Source organism: Sorex araneus, chromosome 6, assembly GCF_027595985.1.
Source record: "Sorex araneus isolate mSorAra2 chromosome 6, mSorAra2.pri, whole genome shotgun sequence".
NCBI classification, from domain to species: Eukaryota; Metazoa; Chordata; class Mammalia; order Eulipotyphla; family Soricidae; genus Sorex; species Sorex araneus.
In genome coordinates, this window is record NC_073307.1 from 145,504,358 (window position 1) to 145,526,778 (window position 22,421).

Consider the following 22,421-nt stretch of genomic DNA (forward strand, 5'->3'; position numbering starts at 1 on the left):
CCAAGGCAAATGCTCTACCCGCTGTGCTATTGCCCTATCCACTGTACGATTGCTCCAGCCCCCTGTAAATAGCTTTTTATTTATTTTTATTTATTTTTTATTTTTTTATTAGTGAATCACTGTGAAGTACAGTTACAAGCTTATGAACTTTCGTGTTTGCATTTTACTCATACACTGATCGTTTACCCATCCCTCCACCAGTGCCCATTCTCCTCCACCAATGATCCCAGTATCCCTCCCACCACCCCCAAAACCATCCCCCGCCACCCCACCCTGCCTATGTGGCAGGGCATTCCCCCTTGTTCTCTCTCCTTTTGGGTGTTGTAGTTTGCAATAGAGGTACTGAGTGGCCATCATGTTCGGTCTATAGTCTACTTTCGGCACGCATCTTTCAACCTGAGTGGGTCCTCCCAACATCCTCCACTTGGAGTTCCCTTTTCTATCTCAGCTGCCTTTTCCCCCAGCATGTGAGTCCAGTTTCCAAGCTGCGGGGCAGACCTCCTGGTACTTATTTCTACTATTCTTGGGTGTTAGTCTCCCATTCTGTTATTTTATAATCCACAGAGGAGTGCAATCTTTCTATGCCTGTCTCTCTCTTTCTGACTCATTTCACTTAACATGATACTTTCCATGTTAATCCACTTATATGCAAATTTCACGACTTCATCTTTTCTAACAGCTGCGTAGTATTCCATTATGTAGATGTACCAATGAATGTCTTTTTAAAGAATGGGTCTTTTACCTGCAGTTCGGAGACAAGGCTGTAGGGAGGAAATAAGCCTCAAAGAAAGGGAGCGAGGAGGCTGCTGGAGGTGGGAGTGGCAGCTGAGCCAGATTGATAACTGAAGAGGTGGTCCAACCAGAAATCGTGCGTCTTGGGTTCACCCATGAGTTTGGAAAGCTGACAATACTTGCGGGCTCAAGGGTTTGTCCTCTGTAAAAGAGTGGTACTGGGCAAACGTGAGGGCAGGGAGCATGGAGAAAGGAGAGGAAAGGAAACAGAGTTTTCAAGGTGCCAAGTTTGAGATGGCACCTGGACATCTCTCTAGACGGTTGTTCTTTTGAGCAGTTAAGAGATCTGGAGATCTGAAGGAAAGTGAGACCTGCCAGGATGAGGGGATTTAAAACCAGAAGGTCGTGAGGCCCAGGAGAAAAGGCCTGGAGCCGGATGCTGAGTCCCCTGTCTAAAGTTCGGGGGTAGGGAAGAGAACCATCAGCAAAGACACTGCAAAGCGGCCCACGAGGGAAGAATCAATCCAGGGCGATGTCTGGGAAACAGACGGACACATTAAAGACACACCTTGTAAACCCCAAAGCAACCCCGAGAAACATTTATAAAAGAAGAGGAGCCGATAAAGGAGTACTGGGAGAAGGGTACCAGAAAAACAGGCAGGAAAAAAGAGAAAGAGTTAACCAAGAACAGACAGGATAAATAAAGTCAGGGAGTAGTCTTCAACCCAAACACCAATAATTAAAGTAAATGTAAGTGGCCTAAACATTCTAATTACAGGGCCGGGATTATCATTCTGAATTAAATCGTAAGAGCAATTGCATGCTATTTTTATGGGAAGTACCATAAAATACAGTTGTTAGAAAGGTTAAAAAAAAAGTCTCCCCCCCCCAAATCTAACGAAGAATCATAGAAAGTGGTTATATCAAAAAAGAACAAAATAAACTTTAAAACAAGGAACAGTGGTGGGGAGAACAGAATAAATAATCACTGGCCAATAGTGCTTCAAGGCTTCAAGTGCTTCAAGGTAGGGCCAGAGAGACAGACAGTGGGGAAGCCATTGCCTGACAAGCAGCCAGCCCTAGTTCTAGAGCTTAAAATGTTCACTATAGAAAAACTAAAACCAGTGATCTAAACTTCACATTTCAAAAAAACTAGAAAAAGGGGCTGGAGCGATTGCACAGCAGGGAGGGCGTTTTCCTTGCAGGCAGCTGACCTGGGTTTGATTCCCAGCATCCCATATGGTCCCCTGAGCAATGCCAGGGGTGATTCCTGAGTGCAGAACCAGGAGTAATCTTTGTGCATTGCCAAGTGTGACCGAAAAAAGCAAAAAAAAAAAACCCAAAACTAGAAAAACAATCACAAATTAAATTCAAAGATCACAGAAAGAAACAAACAAAAAGAACCCTGAGTGCATATAAAGAAAAACTGGATGAACAATGGGAAAAAAAGTGCATTAAACGAAAATTGTGGTTTTTTTAAAAAAAAATTAATGACTACTCTAGATTGTTCAAGGGAAGAAAGAAAAGTGACAGGCTGCCTGTATCAGGACAGTGATAGAAATTCTAGAAACACAGAGAGGGGAACATATATGAACAACTCTCCAGCAGAGATGAACAACATGATCCTTGAAAAAGAAGCTGACAAACATGCCCCAAGAAGAAATAGAAAATTCTGCATAGTCCTGTCGCTCTTCAGTCAGCCAAATGCACGAGTCAAACATCTTGGAAAGAAGCATCCAAGTCCCAAGTGTTATGTGGCAAATTCTATTGAACAGCTCGGGAAGAAGCATCTACCATCACGGTGGGACTATTACCTGCACATATTTGTATCTGTACACAAACCCCTCCTTCTTTGCTTAGTATTTCTGTGGTTTATGTTTTTCAGGTTTTACCTGAGGTTATAAAAATCATCTTTCTTAGCTGCTAAGCCCCTGGAGAATCCCGTGTTCTCTCTCTCTCTCTCTCTCTCTCTCTCTCTCTCTCTCTCTCTCTCTCTCTCTCTCTCTCTCTCTCTCTCTCTCTCTCTCTCCTCTCTCCCTCTCTCTCTTTTTGGGTCACACCCGGCAATGCACAGGGGTTACTCCTGGCTCTGCACTCAGGAATTACTCCTGGAAGTGCTCAGGGGACCATATGGGATGCTGGGATTCAAAGCCGGGTCGGCCACATGCAAGGTAAACGCCCTACCCACTATGCTATTGCTCCAGCTCCCCCATGTTCTCTCTTGAGCCCATCTTTCTCTCACATTTCTCTAAATTTCTTTCATAAAAACCAGTTTGCTTCACAAGAAAAAAGGAAGAATACCCCCCCCCGCCAAAAAAAAGCCCTCATCTTTCTTTTTCTTATTTGGCCACACCCATCCGTGCTCAGCACTTACTCCTGGCTCTGTGCTTAGGGTTCACTCCTGGTGATGCCAGGGAACCAGACGTGATGCTGGGGGTTGAGCCTGTGTGTGTGTGTGTGTGTGTGTGTGTGTGTGTGTGTGTGTGTGTGTGTGTGTGCAAAGCAAGTGCTTTACCCACCGTATTTCCCCTCCTGCCCTGGTTCCTGTTGTCCTCAGGCTTAAAAGCTTGGCTGCTTCCCATTTTGTGGCCCCGATCTGAGTCCCATATGGACTCACCAGCCCTCCAGCCTGCGGTGTGAGCATCCCGGGTGCTATTGTAGATCACCAGGTGAAGGCCGAGCCGTGACCACCTTCAAGGAGCTGATAATGGAATCATTACGCGCGTGAGACGAGCCACTTCCCTCCTGTCTGCTGGCTAGGGTGGGCCTGGCCGGGTGGCCTGCACTCACCGCTCCATGGAAGAAGCCGGGGGCGGCTGGGTTTGGTGGAGAGAGCGGGAGGCTAGTGGTGGGAGGGAGTGGACGGGGTGTGTGGGGGTGTTGGGGGCAGGCACTCTGGCCGGAAGGCAGTGAAAAGGAAAAGAAGAGGGGCTGGAGAGATGGTGCGGGATTTAAGGTGCTTGCCCTGCCCTTAAGGGCCGAGCACCAGCGCCTTATCGGGTCCCCTGAGCATCACCAGGAATGAGCCCTGAGCACAGAAATAGGAGTCAGCACTGCCAGGTGGAGCCCAAACACCACCCACCACCCATACACGTACAGAAACCAGAAGACCACACACACACACCACCACCACCACCACCACCACCACCACCACCACCACCTACACACACATACACACACACAAAGAAACAAGATCACAGACATCCCAGATTTTCAGGAGCACCAAGTCTAGGGTGGGAAACTGGGAAAGGTGAGGCTAGGGCTGAAAAGCAATGGGGTTCTGTAGCTTGGCACCCCCCCCACCCTCTGCTGCAGTGCTTTTGTTGTTGTTGTTTGGGGGCCACACCCGGCGATGCTCAGGGCTTACCTACACCTGGCCTGCACTCAGGGATCACTCCTGAAGGTGCTTGGGGGACCCTACGGGGTGCCAGGGATTGAGCCCGGGTTCAAGGCAAGCGCCCTCCCCCCCACCCCGTGCTATGGTTCCGGCCCCACCTGCGGTGGTTCTGAGAGCCACCGGCCCTTGCATCTTCGCGTTGGCATCAGCGTGGGTGGAGAGAGCGAGGCTGGCCCGAGCTTAGACCCTTTGGGATGAGGGACAGGGATGAGAGGGGGAGGGGGGCTCTTTCCGTGCCGTCCCCTCACCCACCGACACCAGCAGCATCACCCTCACTTCCAGACCCCTGTAGACGGGCTGCAGAATCCCTACGCAGAAACCCGGGCTGCTGTGGGAGCGGGTTTGGAACACGCAGCTCTCAGGGGGAATCAGAGCCTCGCCCGGCAGCATCCCTGGGCTCCTGTGGAGGGGAGGGCCCCCGGAAAGGCTCCTAAGGACATGGTGGCGGCAGGGGGGGAGGTGAGCCGACGGCTGTGGACAAGCCCGGAGGAGAGGCCCCCCCAGACGCCGAGGCTGCCAGCACCTCCACCACGACGGTGGGCTGCGAGCACAGCTGTCTGCTCCCCGGGCCTCCCAGCGCGAGGAATGTCGGGTGGCAGCCTGGCGGGCTGCCCCGGGGCGGCACACCAAACCCCGCCCCACCCACGGCTTCGCCCAGCCCACAAGTGCAACCTGGGGGGTAGGGGGCGGGCGTGGGGTGCTCCCCCCCCCCGCCACACCTCGGGAGAGGGTGACACCCTTGGTCCCCTGTCCTTCGCCTCCTCCACCTTCCCCTCGGGGCGCCTGGCTTTGCCATCTGTCCAACACTTGCCTGGTGAGTGAGTGAGCTCAGTTGGATCCGAGACACCCCAGGCACCCCAAGCAAGCCCACCCTTCCCCTCTGTGCTTCAGGGCCAACCCCACCCCGGGGAAGGGGGGTTCTGAGAGGCAGGGAGGGCCCTTGCATCTTCGAGTTGGCATCAGCGTGGGTGGAGGGAGTGAGGCTGGCACGACCCCTTCATCGTGCCTGCTGGTCTCAGTAGAAAGTGAGTGGGTGTAGCTCACATACTCCTCCCCTCCTCAAAAAAAAAAACTTCATCGTTATTTATGGCTCAGGATGTAGCTCATCACTTGCCTTGCATGTGTGAGGTCCTGGGTTCGATTCTTAGCACTGCAAAAAAAAAAAAAGGCAACTACGGGAACCCTTTTAAACTTAACCTTCTGTGAGATAAGCAGGGAGGAGCGATCTGTCTTCTCTGAGGAGATCACAAGCTGAGAGAGGAAAGTGGTTCAGTGCTCACAGGAGCGCATGGAGCTGGTCACCCCTCCAGCCTGGCCTCTGCTCACTCGCAGCTGGTGGCCGTGTTAAGTCCCAAGGAGGGAGCTTCGCTCGCGCATTGACCAGACCAGACGCGAGGAGGCAAAAGCAAGGCACCCTTGATTGCTAGCTCGAGCTCGGGTCCGAGTCTCAACCAAGGCAGTGGAGTCTTGCCAAGGACCCCCGACTCCGAATTCTGAGCAGTTTATATAGGGTTTGGTTATGTAACAGCATCTTTTTTCTAGGAACGGGCACTATGTTTCCAATTCTGGTCCCTGTCCATCCCGTGGCTCTGCTTGGCTGGGCGCCACTGCCCAGGACCCTTACTCTGATAGGCTGTTCCCACGGGTAGGATTATCTGCCCAGGGTGATGTTGTTTTCGGAAACGTCGGGATGGGGGAAACTGAGACTTAGGCCTGCTGAGTTTGGGTCTCAAAGTGGAGCGGGTCATAGCTCCATTTGGGCCTCACAGTGGCAGGGGTCCGGGTTGGGGAGGTGGGAAGGGAGGTGGGGGTGTCTGGCTCCGCCCTCCCATGCACACAAGGGGCTCCTGTCCCAACGCACCCGGCTGCCACTGTGTCTCAGACCCCTCGGCCGCTTGCCCCCTCCGCCAGGTGCGCGCACGCACACACGCACACGTGCACGCACACATCCGTGTTCTCGTTCCCTCCCGGGTCTAAGGAGGCCGTCCTATCACAGCGACAGCTGGGGAGGCTGGGCAGGAAGGGGGCCCCAGGACAAGGGGAAGAGCGAGAAGGGAAGGGGGTTGGATGGTGGGCTTTGAGGAGCCCCCCGCCCCGGGAGGGGCAGTGAGAACGCTGGAGCGCCGGCCCGCAGAGGGGTGTGCCCGCCCGCAGGGGGGTGTGCCCGCAGCCCGCGCCCGCCCCACCTTCACACATGGCCTGCACCTGGCCCCGCGCCCGCCCTCCTTGGCGGGAGTCAGCCTTTCCTCCCGCCTGTGGGTCTGTGGTCTGCTTGGAGCGAAGGGGGAAAAAAATTAAATTAAATTAAAAAATCTGTTTGGAATCATAATTCCTGGGAAAATGTCAGTGCTCACACCCATTGTCTCCAGTCTGGCATCTTCTCCTGTCTGCGCAGTTTGCTGGGAGCCCTATTTTGGGGAACGGGGCCTATTGTTCCCGAGCTGCTGAGCAGGCAAGTGTGAGGCGAGAGACCACCCCCACGGCGCCCCCCACCCCGCCGCGGCTCCCCCTCCACCCTGCGGGGGCCCAGCCCTGCTGCTTCAGGACCTAGGAAAGGGGCTTGGCTGAGAGGCCGGAGCAGATCGGCTTCTGCGGGAACCGTGGCGGGCAGATGTGGCCTCAGACCCAACGGGCCAGGCTGCAGGTGGGGCGGATGGGGACAAGGCTGGCCCAGAGATGCCCGGGATGCAGGCTCGGGGCTCGGGAGCATCTCGGGAGCCAGCCTCGGGAGTCCACCGCCAGGAACACAGGACCAGGAGGGAGAGGGCAGCGGGGTTCCAGGCTGGCCCCGAGCTGGGGGCTCAGCTCCCTCCTGATGAATCTCAAGGGGCCTGGTGCAGCTTCTGGCTCTGGCACTGAGCTCAGCCCTTCCTCCCCACCCCCTCCCAGACTTCCATTTCTGGTCCGGAGCCTGATTGGGGGTGGAGGGGGGCGGATCTCCTAATGCTCACTTCAGCGCCTCCTGCCCGGCTTCCCTGCCTTCTCAGCTGTGAGCAGAACAAGTCCCTCTGGTGTCCTTTGGTCAGAGGGTAGGGGCCAAGGTGCAAGTACTAAGGTAGCAAATGTTTCGTGTTTTTTTTTTTTTTTTCAGGGAGGGGTGGGGACACACACCTGGGCAATGCTCAGGGCTTTTTCTCTCTCTCTCTTTTTAAAAATTTTTTATTGTAGAATCACTGCGAGGTACAGTTACAAACTTATGAACTTTTGTGTTTGCATTTCAGTCATACAGTGATCGTTTACCCATCCCTCCACCAGTGCCCATTCACCTCCACCAATGATCCCAGTATCCCTCCCACCACCCCCACCCCAATCCCCACCACCCCACCCTGCCTCTGCGGCAGGGCATTCCCTTTTGTTCTCTCTCCTTTGGGGCGGTGTAGTTTGCAATAGAGGTATTGAGTGGCCTTCCTGTTCTTTTTTTTTTTTTTTTTTTTTTTTGCTTTTTGGCTTTTTGGGTCACACCCAGCAATGCTCAGGGCTGACTCCTGGCTCTGCACTCAGGAATCACTCCTGGCAGTGCTTAGGGGACCATATGGGATGCTGGGAATCGAACCCGGGTCAGCGATGTATAAGGCAAACACCCTACCCACTGTGCTATTGCTCCAGGCCCCGCCTTCATGTTCTTGACACTCAGTGATCACTCAACCTTGGCAGGGCTCAGGGGCCCAGAGGGGATGCCGGGGGATTAAACCCGGCTCAGCTTCATGCAGTGCAAGTGTCCCACCCACTGAACTCTCTCTACGGCCCCCGGGTGAGGAATCCAGAGCCCCCAGAGTGCCAGAGTCTTGTGGGAACTCAGAGGGACAGTGATCGACTTTAGAAATTTAGGTGAGGAGGTTTGGGCATCGTTTTTTTTGGGGGGGGAGGCAGAAAGACAGAGAAGTTGGGGGTGAACAAAGGTCATTTTGGGGTCTGATTTGATTTGATTCCCAGCATCCCATATGGTCCCCTGAGCACCACCAGGAGTAATTCCTGAGTGCATGAGCCAGGAGTAACCCCTGTGCATTGCCGGGAGTGACCCAAAAAGCAAAAAAAAAACAACAACAACAAAGGTCATTTGGAGGGGCCTCAGAGCAGGAGCTGGAGTTCTCAGGTAAGGAGGCCAGCAGGCTGGGGGCGGCCAGGCAGAACAGAGCATGTCTCCCACTGGGCCGAGTGACGACTCCAGAGAGGCGGGAGGGGTGGTGGGTGGCCTGGATGGCCAGGCGGGGAAGGGTGGGGCATGGTGGGGAAGGGCGGGGCATGGCGTGGGTAGCGTCCTGGCCGGGGTGTCAGGGCGGGGTGCCCAGAGGGGCCCCAGGGGTCTGTGTCTCTCTCCCCCAGTCTCCTGTGCACCCCAGAGAAGGGAGGTGCTCGTCTCCATGGAGAGAAGCAAGGGTGCGAGGCGTGCCCTCTGGCTCCGGGGCTCCCCTCTCTATCCTGCCCCAGGCTTCCTAGAGGATTTGGGGGTGCAGAGACCAAGGATCGCTGTGACCCTGAGCCCCAAGAGGTGACAGTGGTTGTCCTTTCCCCTAGCGCTCCCTCAAGTGGGCACAGACTCTCCGGGAGTCAGAGCCCAAGAGGGGCTCCGGGAGGCAGCGTAGCAGGGCAGACGGGATCCTCTCCAGGGCCGGGACTCGGAACCCCTGTCCTGTGCGCATCGGTTTCCTGGGCTCACACACAGCAGGGCTCCTCCTCCTCATTCTCTCCTCCTCATTCTCTCCTCCTCCTCCTCCTCCTCTCCTCCTCCACCCCTCTCCTCCTCCTCCTCCTCCTCCTCCTCATTCTCTCCTCCTCATTCTTTCCTCCTCCTCCTCCTCCTCCTCTCCTCCCCCTCTACTCCTCCTCCTTCTCCTCCTTTCCTCTACCTCCTCCTTTCCTCCTCCTCCTCTTCTCCTTCTCCTCTTCTCCTCCTCTACTCCTCCTCCTTCTCCTTCTCTCCTCTACCTCCTCCTCTCCTCCTCCTTCTCTCCTCCCCCTCCTCTCCTCTACCTCCTCCTCTCCTCCTCCTTCTCTCCTCCCCCTCCTCTCCTCTACCTTCTCTCCTCCTCCTCTCCTTCTCCTCACCCTCCTCCCTTCTCCTCCTCCTCTCACCTCCTCTCCTCCTCCTCTCACCTCCTCCTCTCCTCTCCACCTCCTCCTCTCCTCCTCCTCCTCTCCTCCTCCTCTCACCTCCTCCCCTCCTCCTCCTCTCCTTCTCCACCTCCTTCTCTCCTCCTCCTCTCCACCTCCTCCACTCCTCCTCTTCTCCTCCTCTCCACCTCCTCCACTCCTCCTCCTTCTCCTCTTCTCACCACCTCCTCCTCTTCTCCTCCTCCTCCTCTTCTCCTCCTCCTCCTCCTCTCCTCCTTCTCCTCTCCTCCTCCTCCTCTCCTCCTACTTCTCCTCTCCACCACCTCCTCCTCCTCTCCTCCTCCTCGTCCTCTACCTCTTCTCCTCCTCTTCTCCTCTTCCTGTCCTTCTCCTCTTCCTCTTCTCCTCTTCCTCTCCCCCTACTCCTTCTCTCCTCCTCTTCCCCTCCTCCTCCTCTTCTCCTCCTCTTTCCTTCTCCTTCTCTCCTCCTCCTCTCCCCCTCTTCTCCTCTTCCTCTCCCCATATTTCTCCTCTCCTCCTCCTCTTCCACTCCTCCTCCTCTCCCCTGCTCCTCCTCTCCTCCTCCTCTCCCCCATTCCCCTTCCTCCTCCTCTCCTTCTCCTCCTCTCCCCCTACTCCCCTTCCTCCTCCTCCTCTCCTTCTCCTCCTCTCTCCCTATTCCCCTTCCTCCTCCTCCTCCTTCTCCTCTCCTCCTACTCCTCTCCCCCTACTCCCCATCCTCCTCTTCCTCCTCCTCTCCTCCTCCTCCTCCCCTCTTCCCCTCCCCACAGGGTAGACCAGGAGTCTCAGCACCTCCAGTCCCCCACCTTTCCCACAGGAAAGCCAAGTAAGCCTTCTCCCTACTCTACCCAGAGGTCTTCCATCAGGGCCACTCCCCACCACTTCCCACCCCTCTGGGGCCATTACTTCCCCCTGTGGAGTGTTCAGTCTCCAGCTTTGCTCTTCAATCATCTGCCAGGCTCCCCCAGACACCCAGTGGGCAGCGAGGTCAGCAACCCGCCCCTCCCAGAAGCCCGTCCCGAGCTCGGTGCCAGGAGGGCATCTGCTTGCCCTGGCCCTCTCCGCCCTGGACTCCCCGCATGCCCCTGGAGCTCGTCCACCCTTCAGAGCCGCATCGGGCTGAGCCCTGACCCAAATGTCCCCAGAGATGGTGGGGGTGCCGAGATGAGGGGCTTCCGGTCACTCCCCCGCCCCCTCCCTCTCCGCCTGCCTGCTCTGCTACAGACAGGTCCTCTGGGACCGAGGGGGCGCCCCAGACCCTCACAGGCCACCCCCTCTTTGTGCAGGAGGCCCGGCCGGCCACCTGTTGTTAATCTAGCCTTGGTAATCCATTCTGTACTGTCAGCAGTTCAAAAGGGCACTGTTAGTATTTTTTGCCGACTTCAATTAACGTGAGATTTCAGAGGCCCCTCTGATCACATTTCATCTGTCACAGTCGGGAACAAAACAGACAGGGCCGGGTTGAGAGGAGGAAGGAGAAGGAGTTTATTGCCAACACAACCAAACAGATCGGGCGTCCGGCCTCGGGTGCTCTGGGAGCTGCCTGGGGCTTCCGCCTCTGTCTGGCCCCTCGGCCTGGGCCCCCAGGGCCCCCGAGCCCTCTACCTCCCCCCAAAGATGTACGTGCAATAACTTACTTTGAAAAGGCAAGAACGTTTCTTTTAATATTTCGCTATAATGTCGTTACATGGTGGTATAGGCAGTAAAACTTTATGGAACCAACCTCATTTTTTTTTTCGGGTACTTTTTTTTTTCTGAACTTTTTTTTTAATATATATATTTTTAATATTCCACCCCAGGCCATTAAGCTAAAGGAAGAGTTGCATCGATACAGGACTAAACTATCTTACAATGACAAGTTAGTATTGGTTGAGGTTCATGTTCTGCCCGCCCCTCAGCCCTCCACCGCCCGCTCCCAACAGGCCGTCAGACGTGGGAAACTGTCCTTCAAAATCAGTAGTATAAAGGCCTAGCTGTACGCGTGTACGTGGAGGGGGAAGCGGCGGGAGAGGGCGCCCTCTGGTCAGGGGGCTTCCGGGGTACCCCCACTCTCTCCCGCCCTTCTGGGGAGGGGGATGCCGGGACTCGGGCCTGGGAGCCTCCTCCACCTTCCTGTGCACGCAGTACCAACCAGGGGCAGCCTCTCCCCCAAAGACCCTGACCCTCGGCCAGCCAGAGCCCCTTGAAGACCCCTCCCCTGCGCCCCCACCCCACTCCGCCGGTTCCAATCTATGCCAGAGAGAGACTCTGTACCCCAGCAGAAAGCTCGAAAGTCTTCATGGAGAAGTTGCTCTTGTCTACTGGGCTGAAAGGAGGGTCAGCGGGGGCCCGGGCCGGCCTCGCACCCTTTCTGCAGTGTCTTTGAACTAACCTTGCCCCCTGCCTTCCCCACACCGGAAGGAAGCCTGGGCGTGACCGCTGGGCATCAAGTATCCACGGAGGGAGTCAAGCTTACAAAGCTCACGGCCCACGCATGCCACGGAGAGAGACTTGGGGGCGGATGGGCCTCTCCGGGCGCCTCCCCCCAACCCCTCAGGTCTCCCCTCTCTGCCCCAAGGGTGGTGATGACCACGACAATGGCACCTGTGGGGCTCAGTCCTGAGCTCGGAACGCTCCAGGCGACCTGCCAGCTTCCCCCTGCGTCTCTCCTGCCCCTTCCCCTCCCATCGAGCTGCCTCTGGAGTGAGCCTGGGCCGAGAGCCCACGGGCACGGCACCTCCTTTATAGCTTATTTGCCCCGCGGGTCCCCACGGGGATGCTGCCGGCCTCTGGGAGGGCCCCGTGCTCTCCCAACCCAAGAGCCGCTCACCCTGTGAGCGTATCACTGCTCTGGGGAGCCCCCCACCCTAGAGGGCAGGAAGCCGAGCTTGGCCGGCCACCTGGGGTGTCTCTTGGAGCCCGGAGGGGTGCGGGTTAAGGTACCTGCGACCCCTTCGCTGCATTCTGCAGGGCACAGACGCGACTCGGGGGTGCTGGTCTCTGTGGGAAAGGGACTGGCCTAACTAGGAGGAAATTCTAAGCTCGTTCCTGGGCTGGGGAGGCCATCAGAGAGCGAGGCAGGCCCCAGGGGCTGGGCTGGGGTTAGAACGGGATGGGGCGGTGGCAGCACCTCCTCCACATCCTAACCTCAGCTGGGCCGGGCGGCGGGTAGGCAACCAGAACCACCAGCCACCTTCAGTTAGAAGCTTTTTCTTCTCAAGTTTTAGGGTTCAAGTCGGCCCGACAGAAATCGAGGTCAGCCCCAAAGCAACCTGCCAGGAGAACGGAGCACCAAGGTCTGCTCCGGAAGGTTCCACCTGGAGCCCTCACTCCACCCTGCCTCCTCGCCATGCCTTCCGGGTTCTCTTTGCTGCAGGGCAGGCAGGGGGTTGGGGATGAGGAAGCAGATGCTGTCAGGGCCCCTCGGAGCCTCCAGGAGCTGGATTTAGCCTCAGGCATCCTTCCTCCTTGCTCTTCCCAAATTTGGAGGGGAGTGCGGGGGGAGGGGGAAGGGGGGGTCAGCGCAATTTCAGTGAACCTCAGCACTCAGAAAGGCTTCTTTAAAAACCATTCCAAGATCCTCAACTCTACGAAACCCTTATAAGCCAAGCCTTCCAGAACATTCCGTTCGGCATCCAAGCCCATTTTGACTTCCCTGAGGCCAGTTTGAGGGCTACGGTTCAAGGAGTCTAAGGGAAACCAGAGCAGTGCTCCCCCCCCCCCGCCCCTGCCCCCACCATCCCCCTCCCGGGCCCTTGTTTCGGGGGCAGATGAGGACATGAGGGGGGGAGGGGGGAGCAGGATCCCCAGAGACCGTGAGTCACTCAGCCCAGGAGGCCGCCCTGTGTCCAGGCCCCCAGAGAATGACCCTGGCACTCCTCACCCACAGGGTCAAGGCCTCGAGGCAGGTCCCCCCCCTCCCCATCAGTGTGGGTCAAGGGCGAGGTCGAGGTCACTGAAGGAGGCTGACCTCTCTCACCAGAGAGGCTGGTTCTTTCTGGGAAAGGGGGCGGGGCCTGAGCCTGGGGGCGGGGCCTGTCAGGTGGCCCAGGGCATGAACCAAGGTCGGTACTGAGCTGCCTTCGCTCCACATGCATCCGCTCAGGTCTCAAGGTGCCCCGGAAGGACAATCCCGTATACCTCTCCCAGAAGGGACCCCCTGAGAGGCTGACTGCAGAAGCACCGCTTAGTGACAGGGAGCCTGGTCCCCAAACCCCAGCAGGAGATGAGTCAGACAGCCATGAACCCTTTGGCCCCACTACCCGCCCCCTCCCCCAAAAAGGAGACCCCCCCCCAACCTTTCCTCTTGCAGACAAGGAAACCTATCCTCACCTCTGGCACGGGAAGGGCCCCCGAGCAGTGAGTTGGACGGCCTGGCTGATTCAGGCCCCCCCTCCCCACCCCCACCTGCAGGCTCCGGCCAGGGCTGCCGGGCCTGGGGCAGCTCCTGACTGGGCGTGAATGCCCCGTCCACAGCGAATCCTGTCTCTGCTCCTGCTCCTCTGCTCCTGAGCAAGACCCGAAGTTGCAGGAAGCCCCAGCCTGTGCCTACGGGGGGGGGAGGAGGGGAGCCGGTGGCCTGGGAGCTGGTGTAGCCCAAGCCCCCCCCCACACCCAGCTCCACCGCCCTCTTCCTCACTCTAGAAGCACAATTTTCTCCTTCAAGGAGGTGGTTACCATTGCGGGAGAGGGGCCAGGTTCCCCCCCTCCCACTACCCCTCCACTTCTGTGTCCACCCAGACCCAGAGTCCTGGGGTTGGGCCAGGAGTGGGAACAGAGGGGGCGCCGGGGTTGGGGTGGACCATACAAGACAGCAGGATTCTTCAGCTGCAGCTTCTCGGCACAGGAAACAGCCCAGGTGGGCGCGCTGGGTCCCAATGGGCAGCTTAGCCTTGACTTGACCAGGGGTTCAGCGGCCCGGGGCAGAGCGGGGGGGAGAAAGGGGCTTCAGCTTAAAGTGGAGGCCAAGCTGCCAACCGGGTTCCCTGGCTCTCTGCGAGGAGGTGGGGCGGAGGGGTGGGGAGGGGGCTGTCCCCTAGTCCGGCTGAAAGTGCTGAGGGTCAGGCCCAGGGGCGGCTCCCGCCAGGTACCCCAGAGGACAGCCGAGTGGGAGGCGGGGCCCGGGAAGCGGGGGCGGGGCCGGCGCCCTGGGGGCAGGGCGAGGGCGGGACCAGCACCCCGGGGGCGGGGCCTGCGCGTGGGGCGGGGCGAGGGCGGGGCCTGCGCGTGGGGGCGGGGCCTGTCAGGTGGCCCAGGAGATAGCCGCGCTGTGCTCCTTGGCCTTCATCCGCAGGGGCGGCGATGCTCGACGTCTTGCGGTCCGGCTCGCCGTTGAGGTCGTAGCCGTTGAGGCCTGGGCTGAGCCCCGCCGCTCCGAACAGGCTGCCCATGTGCGTCTGGCCCACGTGACCGCCAGCCCCCCGACACGCTCAGGAAGTCGGTGACCCCGCTGGCCCCGGAGCCGGGCGGATGGGCGTGGGGGGACATGCAGGCTGGCACCGGGTCGCAGGGCACCACGCAGGCTGGCACCGGCGAGGCCGCCCCGTTGTTGCCGATCCAGGACGGGTTCTGAATCTGGGGGGGGAGGGCAGGGAGAGAGGTCACAGAGGAGTGGACACAGGCAGAAAGGCCTACCTGTCCCCCCCACCCCACCCCCCATGTAAGCCTGTCCCTTACAGCTCATCCTTACCACTGCACCGTTACAGGGGTTTTTTTTGGGGGGGGGGTGTGCAGGGGGGATCCTAGCACAGAGCTTAGGGGCCTCACATTTGCAAGACCCACACAGTACCTTCCCCCTCCCCCCTGGCCAGCACGAAATCACTCCTGAATACTTGACCCTGGGGCTCTCGAAACCTGCAGACACTATGTGGCCCCCCTCCCCCACCAGGAGACGGGCTGGGGTTCAGGCCCCTGCTCCGCCCTTCCAGAGTCCGCGAGGGTTCGAAACCCTGAGCTCCAGGCTCCACTGAGGGGCCAGTGGGGAGAGCAGCTCCAGGGCCCAGCTGGGCAGCGGTGGTCTCATTCACACGCTGACCCTCACTCTCTTCCTCCAGCGGGGACACAAGGGTCAGGCCTGGGTGTCCTCCTCCCACCACCCCGGGCCGGATGGGGTGGGAGTGGTTCGGACCACAGGCGGGGTCCGAGTGGGGCATGGAACATCTAATCTCCTCTCTGCGCCACGGAACCCTCCAGCCCCGCTCCTGGGCCCCGTTTTTCCTCTAAGAGCAGGCGCGTAGGTGAGTCTGAGGTCCGACTCCCGTGGCCCTTCACTAGCTCTTCCGGCTCCCTGCCCCCTGCTGCCGAGCACTCAGGGAAGGCATTTAAAAGCAGAGTGAGGAGACCAGCGCCACAGGGCAGCGGCTAGGGCATCTGCCCTGCACATGGCTGTCTCGGGTTCGATCCCCGGCATCCCATATGGTCCCGAGTCCCACCAAAATAAGAAAAGCAGAGTGGGGGAGAACCACACCCCAAATCTATGCTCGCAGGGGGCCCTTGCCATAGCCTCCACTGCCCAGCCGGAGTGAAGGGAATCAGTCGGCCATCCCCAGCCCCTCTCTCGGGAGCTCCGGGTGCGAGAGAGGCAGGAGGACAGGGACGAGCTGGTCCCCCTCCAGTCCCAGCGCTCAGAGGGGCCAAGGCATGGAGTGGGGCTGGCGACTGGAGGCTGGGGAGCTGCCCGGTCAGGGTCCCGGAGGGAGGGCCACGCCGAGGGCCCAACATTCCTCTCTCAGGTGTCCCAGGGAACTGACACCACTCAGCTCTTACTGGACCACGTCGCTGAGCATCAAACACCTCTGGAGTGGGGAAGGGGCTGCTGGGGGGGGGGGGTTTCAAGGAGATGGATGCCCAGGAGAGCAGGCAGGGCGCAGGGCAGACTCCGTGGCCATCAAGCCACTGGGCTCTCATGATGAAGAAGTCAGACCTCACAGCAACGTGGGGAGAGAGAGAGAGAAGAGAGAGAGAGAGAATATAGAGAAGAGAGAGGAGAGAGAGGACAGAGAAAAGAGAGAGGAGAAAGGAGAAGAGAGAGGAGAGAGAGGAATGGAGAGAGGAGAGAGACAGAGAAGAGACAAGAGAGAAGAGAAAGAGGAGAGAGAGAGGAAAGATCAGAGAGAGGAGAGGAGAGTGAGGAGAGGAAAGAGAGAGGAGAGAGAAGGAGAGAGGAGAGAGGGGGAGAGAGAGGAGAGAGAAGAGAGAGAGGAGAGAGACGGGAAGAGAGAAGGAGAGAGGAGAGAGAGGAAAGATCGGAGAGAGGAGAGAGAGGAGAGGAGGGAGAGAGGAGAGGAGAGAGGAGAGAGAGGAGAGAGAGGAGAGAGCGGAGAGGGATAGAGGGGAAAGAGGAGAGAGGAAAGAGGAGAGGAGAGAGAGGAGAAGAGGGAGAGAGGAGAGGAGAGAGGGAGAGAGCGGAGAGGAGAGAGGGGAAAGAGAGAAGGAGAGAGGAGAGAGAGGAGAAAGGAGGAGAGGAGAGAGAGAAGGAGAAAGGAGAGAGAGCACAAGAGCCAGGATGGTGGCTCTTTTCCCTCTGTAGGGAAAGAACCTGGGGCCTGGGGGAGGTTGAGGCAGATCTAAGCGGGCAGGTGGGTCTAACCTGCGGGACTCAGGGCTCCCTCTTCTCCCCACCCTAGCACCGACCTCAGGAAGGCAGGGGCCGCTGACCTCCGTCCTGTATCACACCGGAAATGGGGCCCAAGGAACAGAGGAAGGGGCTACTCTCCCTCCCCTACGTCCAGCTAGGCCCGGACACTCACACTGCGTGGACATGCACGGCTGTGATGGGGCGGCCAGGGCGGGGCTTACCTGGGCATAGTTCTCAGCTCGGGTGAGGAGAGGCAGCTCGTAGGCCGTGGAGAAGTGGGTCCGGACCTGCTGCATCTGCCCAAAACGCTCCCGCTTCCGCCACTTGGCCCTCCGGTTCTGGAACCAGACCTGCAGGACAGAGCAGTGGTCAGGCCCCACTGGGAGGCCCAGCCTCTGCCCCCTGCTGCCCCCAACCCCCGCTCAGGCTGCACTATGGAGTGTCCATCTCTGTCTCCATCCTCGGGAGCCATGGCATAGCGGGGAGGGCGTGTGCTTTGCACGCAGCTAACCCGGGTTCGATCCCCGGCATCCCATATGGTCCCCCCAAGCATCACCAGGAGTAATTCCCAAGTGCAGAGCCAGGAGTGACCCCTGAGCATCGCCGGGTGTGACCCAAACACCACTCCTGCCCCACCCCCACCCCGAAACACAAGATCATTCCATTCTCAGCGCTGAGCTGGGAAGGCAGTGCACTCCCAACACACCCGTGGGAGTGGTCTTGGGCCTGTCTGTTCATTTCCTGGAGGGGGTGTTGGGGCCCACACAGCAGTGCTCAGAGGCGATTCCTGGGTTTGTGCTCGCTAGCGGCCCCTGGTGGTGCTTGGGAGCCCGTAGGTGATGCGGGGATTGAACCAGGGTCATCTGGGGGGTTCTGGGCTAGTGCTTCAGCCCTGTACTAGCTCTCGAACCCAGTTCATTTTCCAAAGTTTCAGAAGCTAAGGCAGGCAATGCTCTCTCTCTCTCTCTTTCTCTCTCTCTCTCTCTCTCTCTCTCTCACACACACACACACACACACACACACACACACTCACTCTCTGGTCACCAAACAGACCAGAAGGGGGGGCGCCTAACCCACACCCCCCCACCCCAACTGCTGTGAACTGCCTCCAGGAGTCTCCCAAGAAGCTCCACTTTGCTCCAATAGTTCTGAGTTCTGGCTCCCTGGGGTTGGCAGATTTGGGGACCCAACACAGACACGGGCCGAGAGCCCAGCCTCCCCCCCGGCCCCCGCTGCCACCACGTCCTCCCTGACCCCATGCAGTGGGCAACAGTCTCCCAGCTGAGCAGCGGCGCCTGTGGGTGACAGATCCAGTGCCGGGGATGGAGGGGGGATGGAGGGGAGATGGAGGCAATAAAGGACCAGCTTCCCGGAGGAGGCTGCTAGAAGGGTCTAGAGGGAGGCAGGGTCACCTTTGCAGTGCGAAGACTGCCTGCTGCTGAGGAGGGCTGGCCCCATTGTGGCTGAGAGTGGGGGCCGGGTGCCAGCTGACGTGGGCATGGTTCCTGAGCTATGGTGGGGGGGGGGTTGCGGACTCTCCCTTCCCTCGGCAACAGTGTTTCCAGCAGGCGGTGAACTCCCCACCCTGCCCCCCCCCAGCTTCCCCGGGCCTGCTTGGGATTGGGAAGGAGGGGCGAGTGGGGGAGCAGGGTGGGTGGGGGAGGGAGGGAGGGAGGCATCCGTGTCCAGGCAAGGCAGCCCCTCCTCCACCACGGCCAGATGCCAGGGTGCCCACGGGCTCTGGGTGGATGGAGGGAGGCACAAACGGGGCCTGGCCCGGGGCCCCTCTCGGGCAGGGTCTCCACTGGGTGGGCGGAGACCCTTCCCACCCAACAGAACCAGAGCTGGGGCTGAGTTCCAGAAACGTCTCTGAAGCCGTGTTCCTGGAGTCTGGGCCTGCACCACGGCCTTGGTGTCTCCATCTGCAAAATGGGACCAGTGCCTGGGCCTGCTCTTCAGAACAGGGAATCAGGGGCAGTGGCAGATGGGCAGCGCAGGCAGAGGTCGGCGGGGTGGGGGGGGCGGGCACACTGTTTGTGTGGCAAAAGATAGCAAGAGCTCCTGCCCGCCCTTGCTATCTTTTGCCAGAGGAACGGAGTTGATTAATTGTGTGCACACGTGTGTGTGTGTGTGTGTGTGTGTGTGTGTGTTTGGGGAGGGGGACAAAGAGGCACAATCAGAGGTGCTCTGGGGTTACTCCTGGCGCTGGCATCACTCCTGGGCTCCGGGGACCCTATGGAGTGCTGGGGATGGAACCCGAGTAAGCTGCATGCAAGGCCAAGCAAGTGCCCTACCCACTGCCCTCTCAGACCAAGAGGCTGGGGTCTAAACAACACAAAAAGCTGGCAGAAGTGGGGTGAGTATGGAATGTCAGGAGGCCCCCCACTTTTAAAAAGTTAATTAATTAATTTGGGTCACACCCCATGATGCTCAGGGGTCACTCCTGGCTCTGCACTCGGGAATTACTCCTGGCGGTGCTCGGGGGACGATATGGGATGCTGGGAATCGAACCCGGGTCGGCCGCGTGCAAGGCAAACGCCCTATCCACTGTGCCATCGCTCCAGCCCCACGTCCACCCTGTGTGTGCATTGCACACCCAGGCCCATGCACACACACACGCCCGTGTCTCCCGTCTCTCCGCACTTCCTCCTCTTCCTCGCCTTCCTCCGGCCTTCTCCCTAAGACCAGCACCCTCTCCTGGGCCGGGCATCTCTGGCCCCTTTTCTTCGGGGGCTCCCAAGGTCCAGGCCCGGGCCCCCCACTGCTGGAATGGGACTCCCCACCTTTGTCAGAGGCGGGAATGGGGGCTGGGGGCAGGAGGAGAGCGTGAGGCAGCGCATTGTGTTTTCATTTCGTGTTTAATTTCCTGCAGGCTTAGCCGAGTCTTTCCGCAGCCTCCTTCGCCTCCCGGGTTTTCAGGTGGGGGGGGTGGGGGATGACAAAGGAGACCACTGGAGGCATCAGGTCGGCTGTGGGGGTGGGGGAGAGGGGGAGGCAGGTGTAGGCAGTGGATGCCCGGGGTCGGAGCAGTGGGGGAAACGCCCTGCTGGAGGGGTCAGTTCGGGCCCAGTGCAGGAGTCTCTGCAGGCAGGGAGGGGGCCCTGGGCTATCCGAGGAGCCATTTATTAGGAGTTTGAGAAGAAGATTTGGTGGGGGCAGAAGTGCCCTCCTCTCTCCCTCCCTCTTCCTCCTCTCCCCTTCCTCCCCTTCCTTCCCACCTACACTCTTCCTCCTCTTCCTCCTCTTCTTCTTCCTCCTTTCTCTTTCCCCTCTTCCTCCTCCTCCCCTCTTCCTCCTCTTCTTCCTCCTCCCTTTCCTCCTCCTTTTCCTGCTTCTCCCCTTCCTCCTCCTCCTCTCTGTTTATTTTCTCTCTCCCTCCATCTTTTCTTTCCCTTCTTTTCCTCTTTTCTTCTCCCTCCTCTTCCCTGTAGCATCTTCTCCTTTTAAACTTTTTCTACCCTTCCCCTGACCCTTTCCTTCCTCCCCTTCCCCCTCCCCCTCTTCCTCCTCTTTTTTCCTCCTCCTCCTCCTCCTCCCTCCATCTTCTCCTCCTCCATCTCCTCCTCTACCTCCTCCTCCTCCTCCTTCTCCTCTTCCTCCTCTCCTCCCACCTCCTCCTCCTCCTCCTCCTCCTCTCCTCCTCCTCCTTCTCCCCCCTCCCCTTCCCTGGGCCTTCCCCTCAGCGCAAGGCTCTGCAGACCTCAGGCTTGGCCGCAGACCCCTCCGCAGTGAGGGTCTCCATCTCCTCACTGCCACACTGGTGAGGTGCATTTCTCACCCTGCTCTGCTCCCATCCTCACTCCGAGGTCACAGTCCTTCCTGCCGGCCCCTCCAGATGTGCGGTGCCCCCACCCCTCAGGTCTGACAGCCCCAGGCAGAGCCATCCCGGAGGAGGTGAGGTCCCGGCCTCCCTCCTGCACAGGCTGCCCCGGGGACCCCCCTGCTCCCGGCCTGCTCCCTGCTCTGGCGCTCCCGCGGGGCCAACCGGTCTTGGCCCGGGACGTCCCTAACTAACCGCAGCGCATCTGGGCCAGGGGGGCGGGGTGGGGGGGCGCCTCCACCTCATTGTCCTCAGACACCAGCTGTGGAGATTGGAATCCCAGACAGCAGAGAGAGGCCCCCGCAGCCCCCTGGAGTGGGGCCAAACCCCAGCCTCTTCCCAGGAAACGGCCGTGGTGGGGGGCACGGTCCCTCTCTGCCCCACCGCTGAGCCCGGGGCTCCCAGCACTGAAGCTGAGTGGGTGCGGAGCAAAGTCAGCAGAGGCTGGAGGCGGGGGGGGGGGGGGAGTAGGGGGAGGGGAGAGGAGTTGGGGGGTCTCAGCACAACTCCCACCCCGGGGCACCACCGCCAAGCTTGGGGCACAACCCAGAGGTCTGACGCACACGAAGATCCCACCCACCGCCTTGTACAAAGGATGCCTGGGGCAGCCTGGCAGGCGGCCGGGCACTGGGCAGAAGGCGGCCTCCCAGGTTCCCGTCTTCAGTACCGCCACGGAGACACTGTCCTTCGGGGGCCCTCTGCTGCCTTCCCAGGGGACGGGCCCTGGCGATTTTCCTGGGCGCTGACATGCTCAGATTTTTCAAGCTTCCCCTAGAGGCCAGGACAGTGGGACAGACCCTAGGGACCCTGCTCTGGCAGCTGGGGGGCGGGGCACTGAGGCTGGCCCTCTCTGGACCCTCTGATCTGCCTGACCCAGGGCAGCACCCTCACTGGCCCACATCACGCTCTGGTTCTTAGTTGAAGAGAAGTCTCTCCCCACGGCCCCATCTGGAAGTAGGAGTGTGCATGCATGTGTGTGCATGTATGCACACATGTGTTTATGTACCTGTGCTGTGTGTTCAAATGTGTTTGTGTGTACGTGCATATACATGTGCCTGGGTGCACCTTGCACATATGTATGTGCGCATGTGCACGGTGTATGTGTGCATGCATGTATCATGTTTGTGTGCATGCTTGTGTGCATGTGTGTGCACATGTATGTTGTGCACACACGTGTGCACACGTGTGTGCCTGTGTGCATGCCCATGTAGGGGCAGAGACACTCTCCACTTAAGCTGTTGGGTTGTGACTGGAATTGTGAGACCTGCCTCCTCAGTCCCATGGTTTGTTCCAGAAGGTTTCGTTCCACCTTCAGTTCAAGGTGACATCAATCCTAGGGTAGTTGCTGGGAGAGATCCCATGTGTAGCACGCTCCTGCACATGCACATACATGTGCCCGTACACAGACCTGAAACACACTGAACTGGCCTATCCCAACCCGCCGCCCAGGAGCAGCTCGCCAGCACCCCGTCTCGTCTCCATAACCCCTAGGAGCCCCTCTGCCCCCGCCCCCGCTGCCCCGCACAGGTCAGAGCTGAGGCTGGACTCTGGGCTTCCCGTCCAGCTCTGACACCAGGCGTCCAGACAGTCACGGCCGGCCGGGGCATATGGGTGAACTGGGGACTGTCCCATCCCTTGCCCTCCAGCAGTCCGTGGCTGGTGACCCACTTGCTGGACACTGCCTGTCCTTCCCACACTCGCTACTGGGAATGAAAACGCTTCCGGGGGTGGCACTGGCCCCTCCTGCTGCTGAGATGTGATCCCAGGGGCCGCACGCGTGTGCGGCCTCTCCGCAGCTGCACGAGCCTGAATCCAGACCCAGCTAAACTACTTTCATATGGGCA

At 59.1% G+C, this 22,421-nt stretch overlaps 1 protein-coding gene across 1 annotated transcript in view; it reads right to left on the reverse strand.

Moving 5' to 3' along the window:
* Positions 1-13,503: 13,503 nt before the first annotated feature.
* ALX4 (ALX homeobox 4) overlaps positions 13,504-22,421 on the reverse strand; it is a 50,097-nt gene continuing 41,179 nt past the window's right edge. The window contains 4 exon segments of the mRNA XM_055142317.1: positions 13,504-14,474; positions 14,476-14,601; positions 14,603-14,755; positions 16,979-17,107. Of these exon segments, the coding sequence (XP_054998292.1) occupies positions 14,424-14,474; positions 14,476-14,601; positions 14,603-14,755; positions 16,979-17,107 (459 nt within the window). The 3' untranslated portion in view covers positions 13,504-14,423.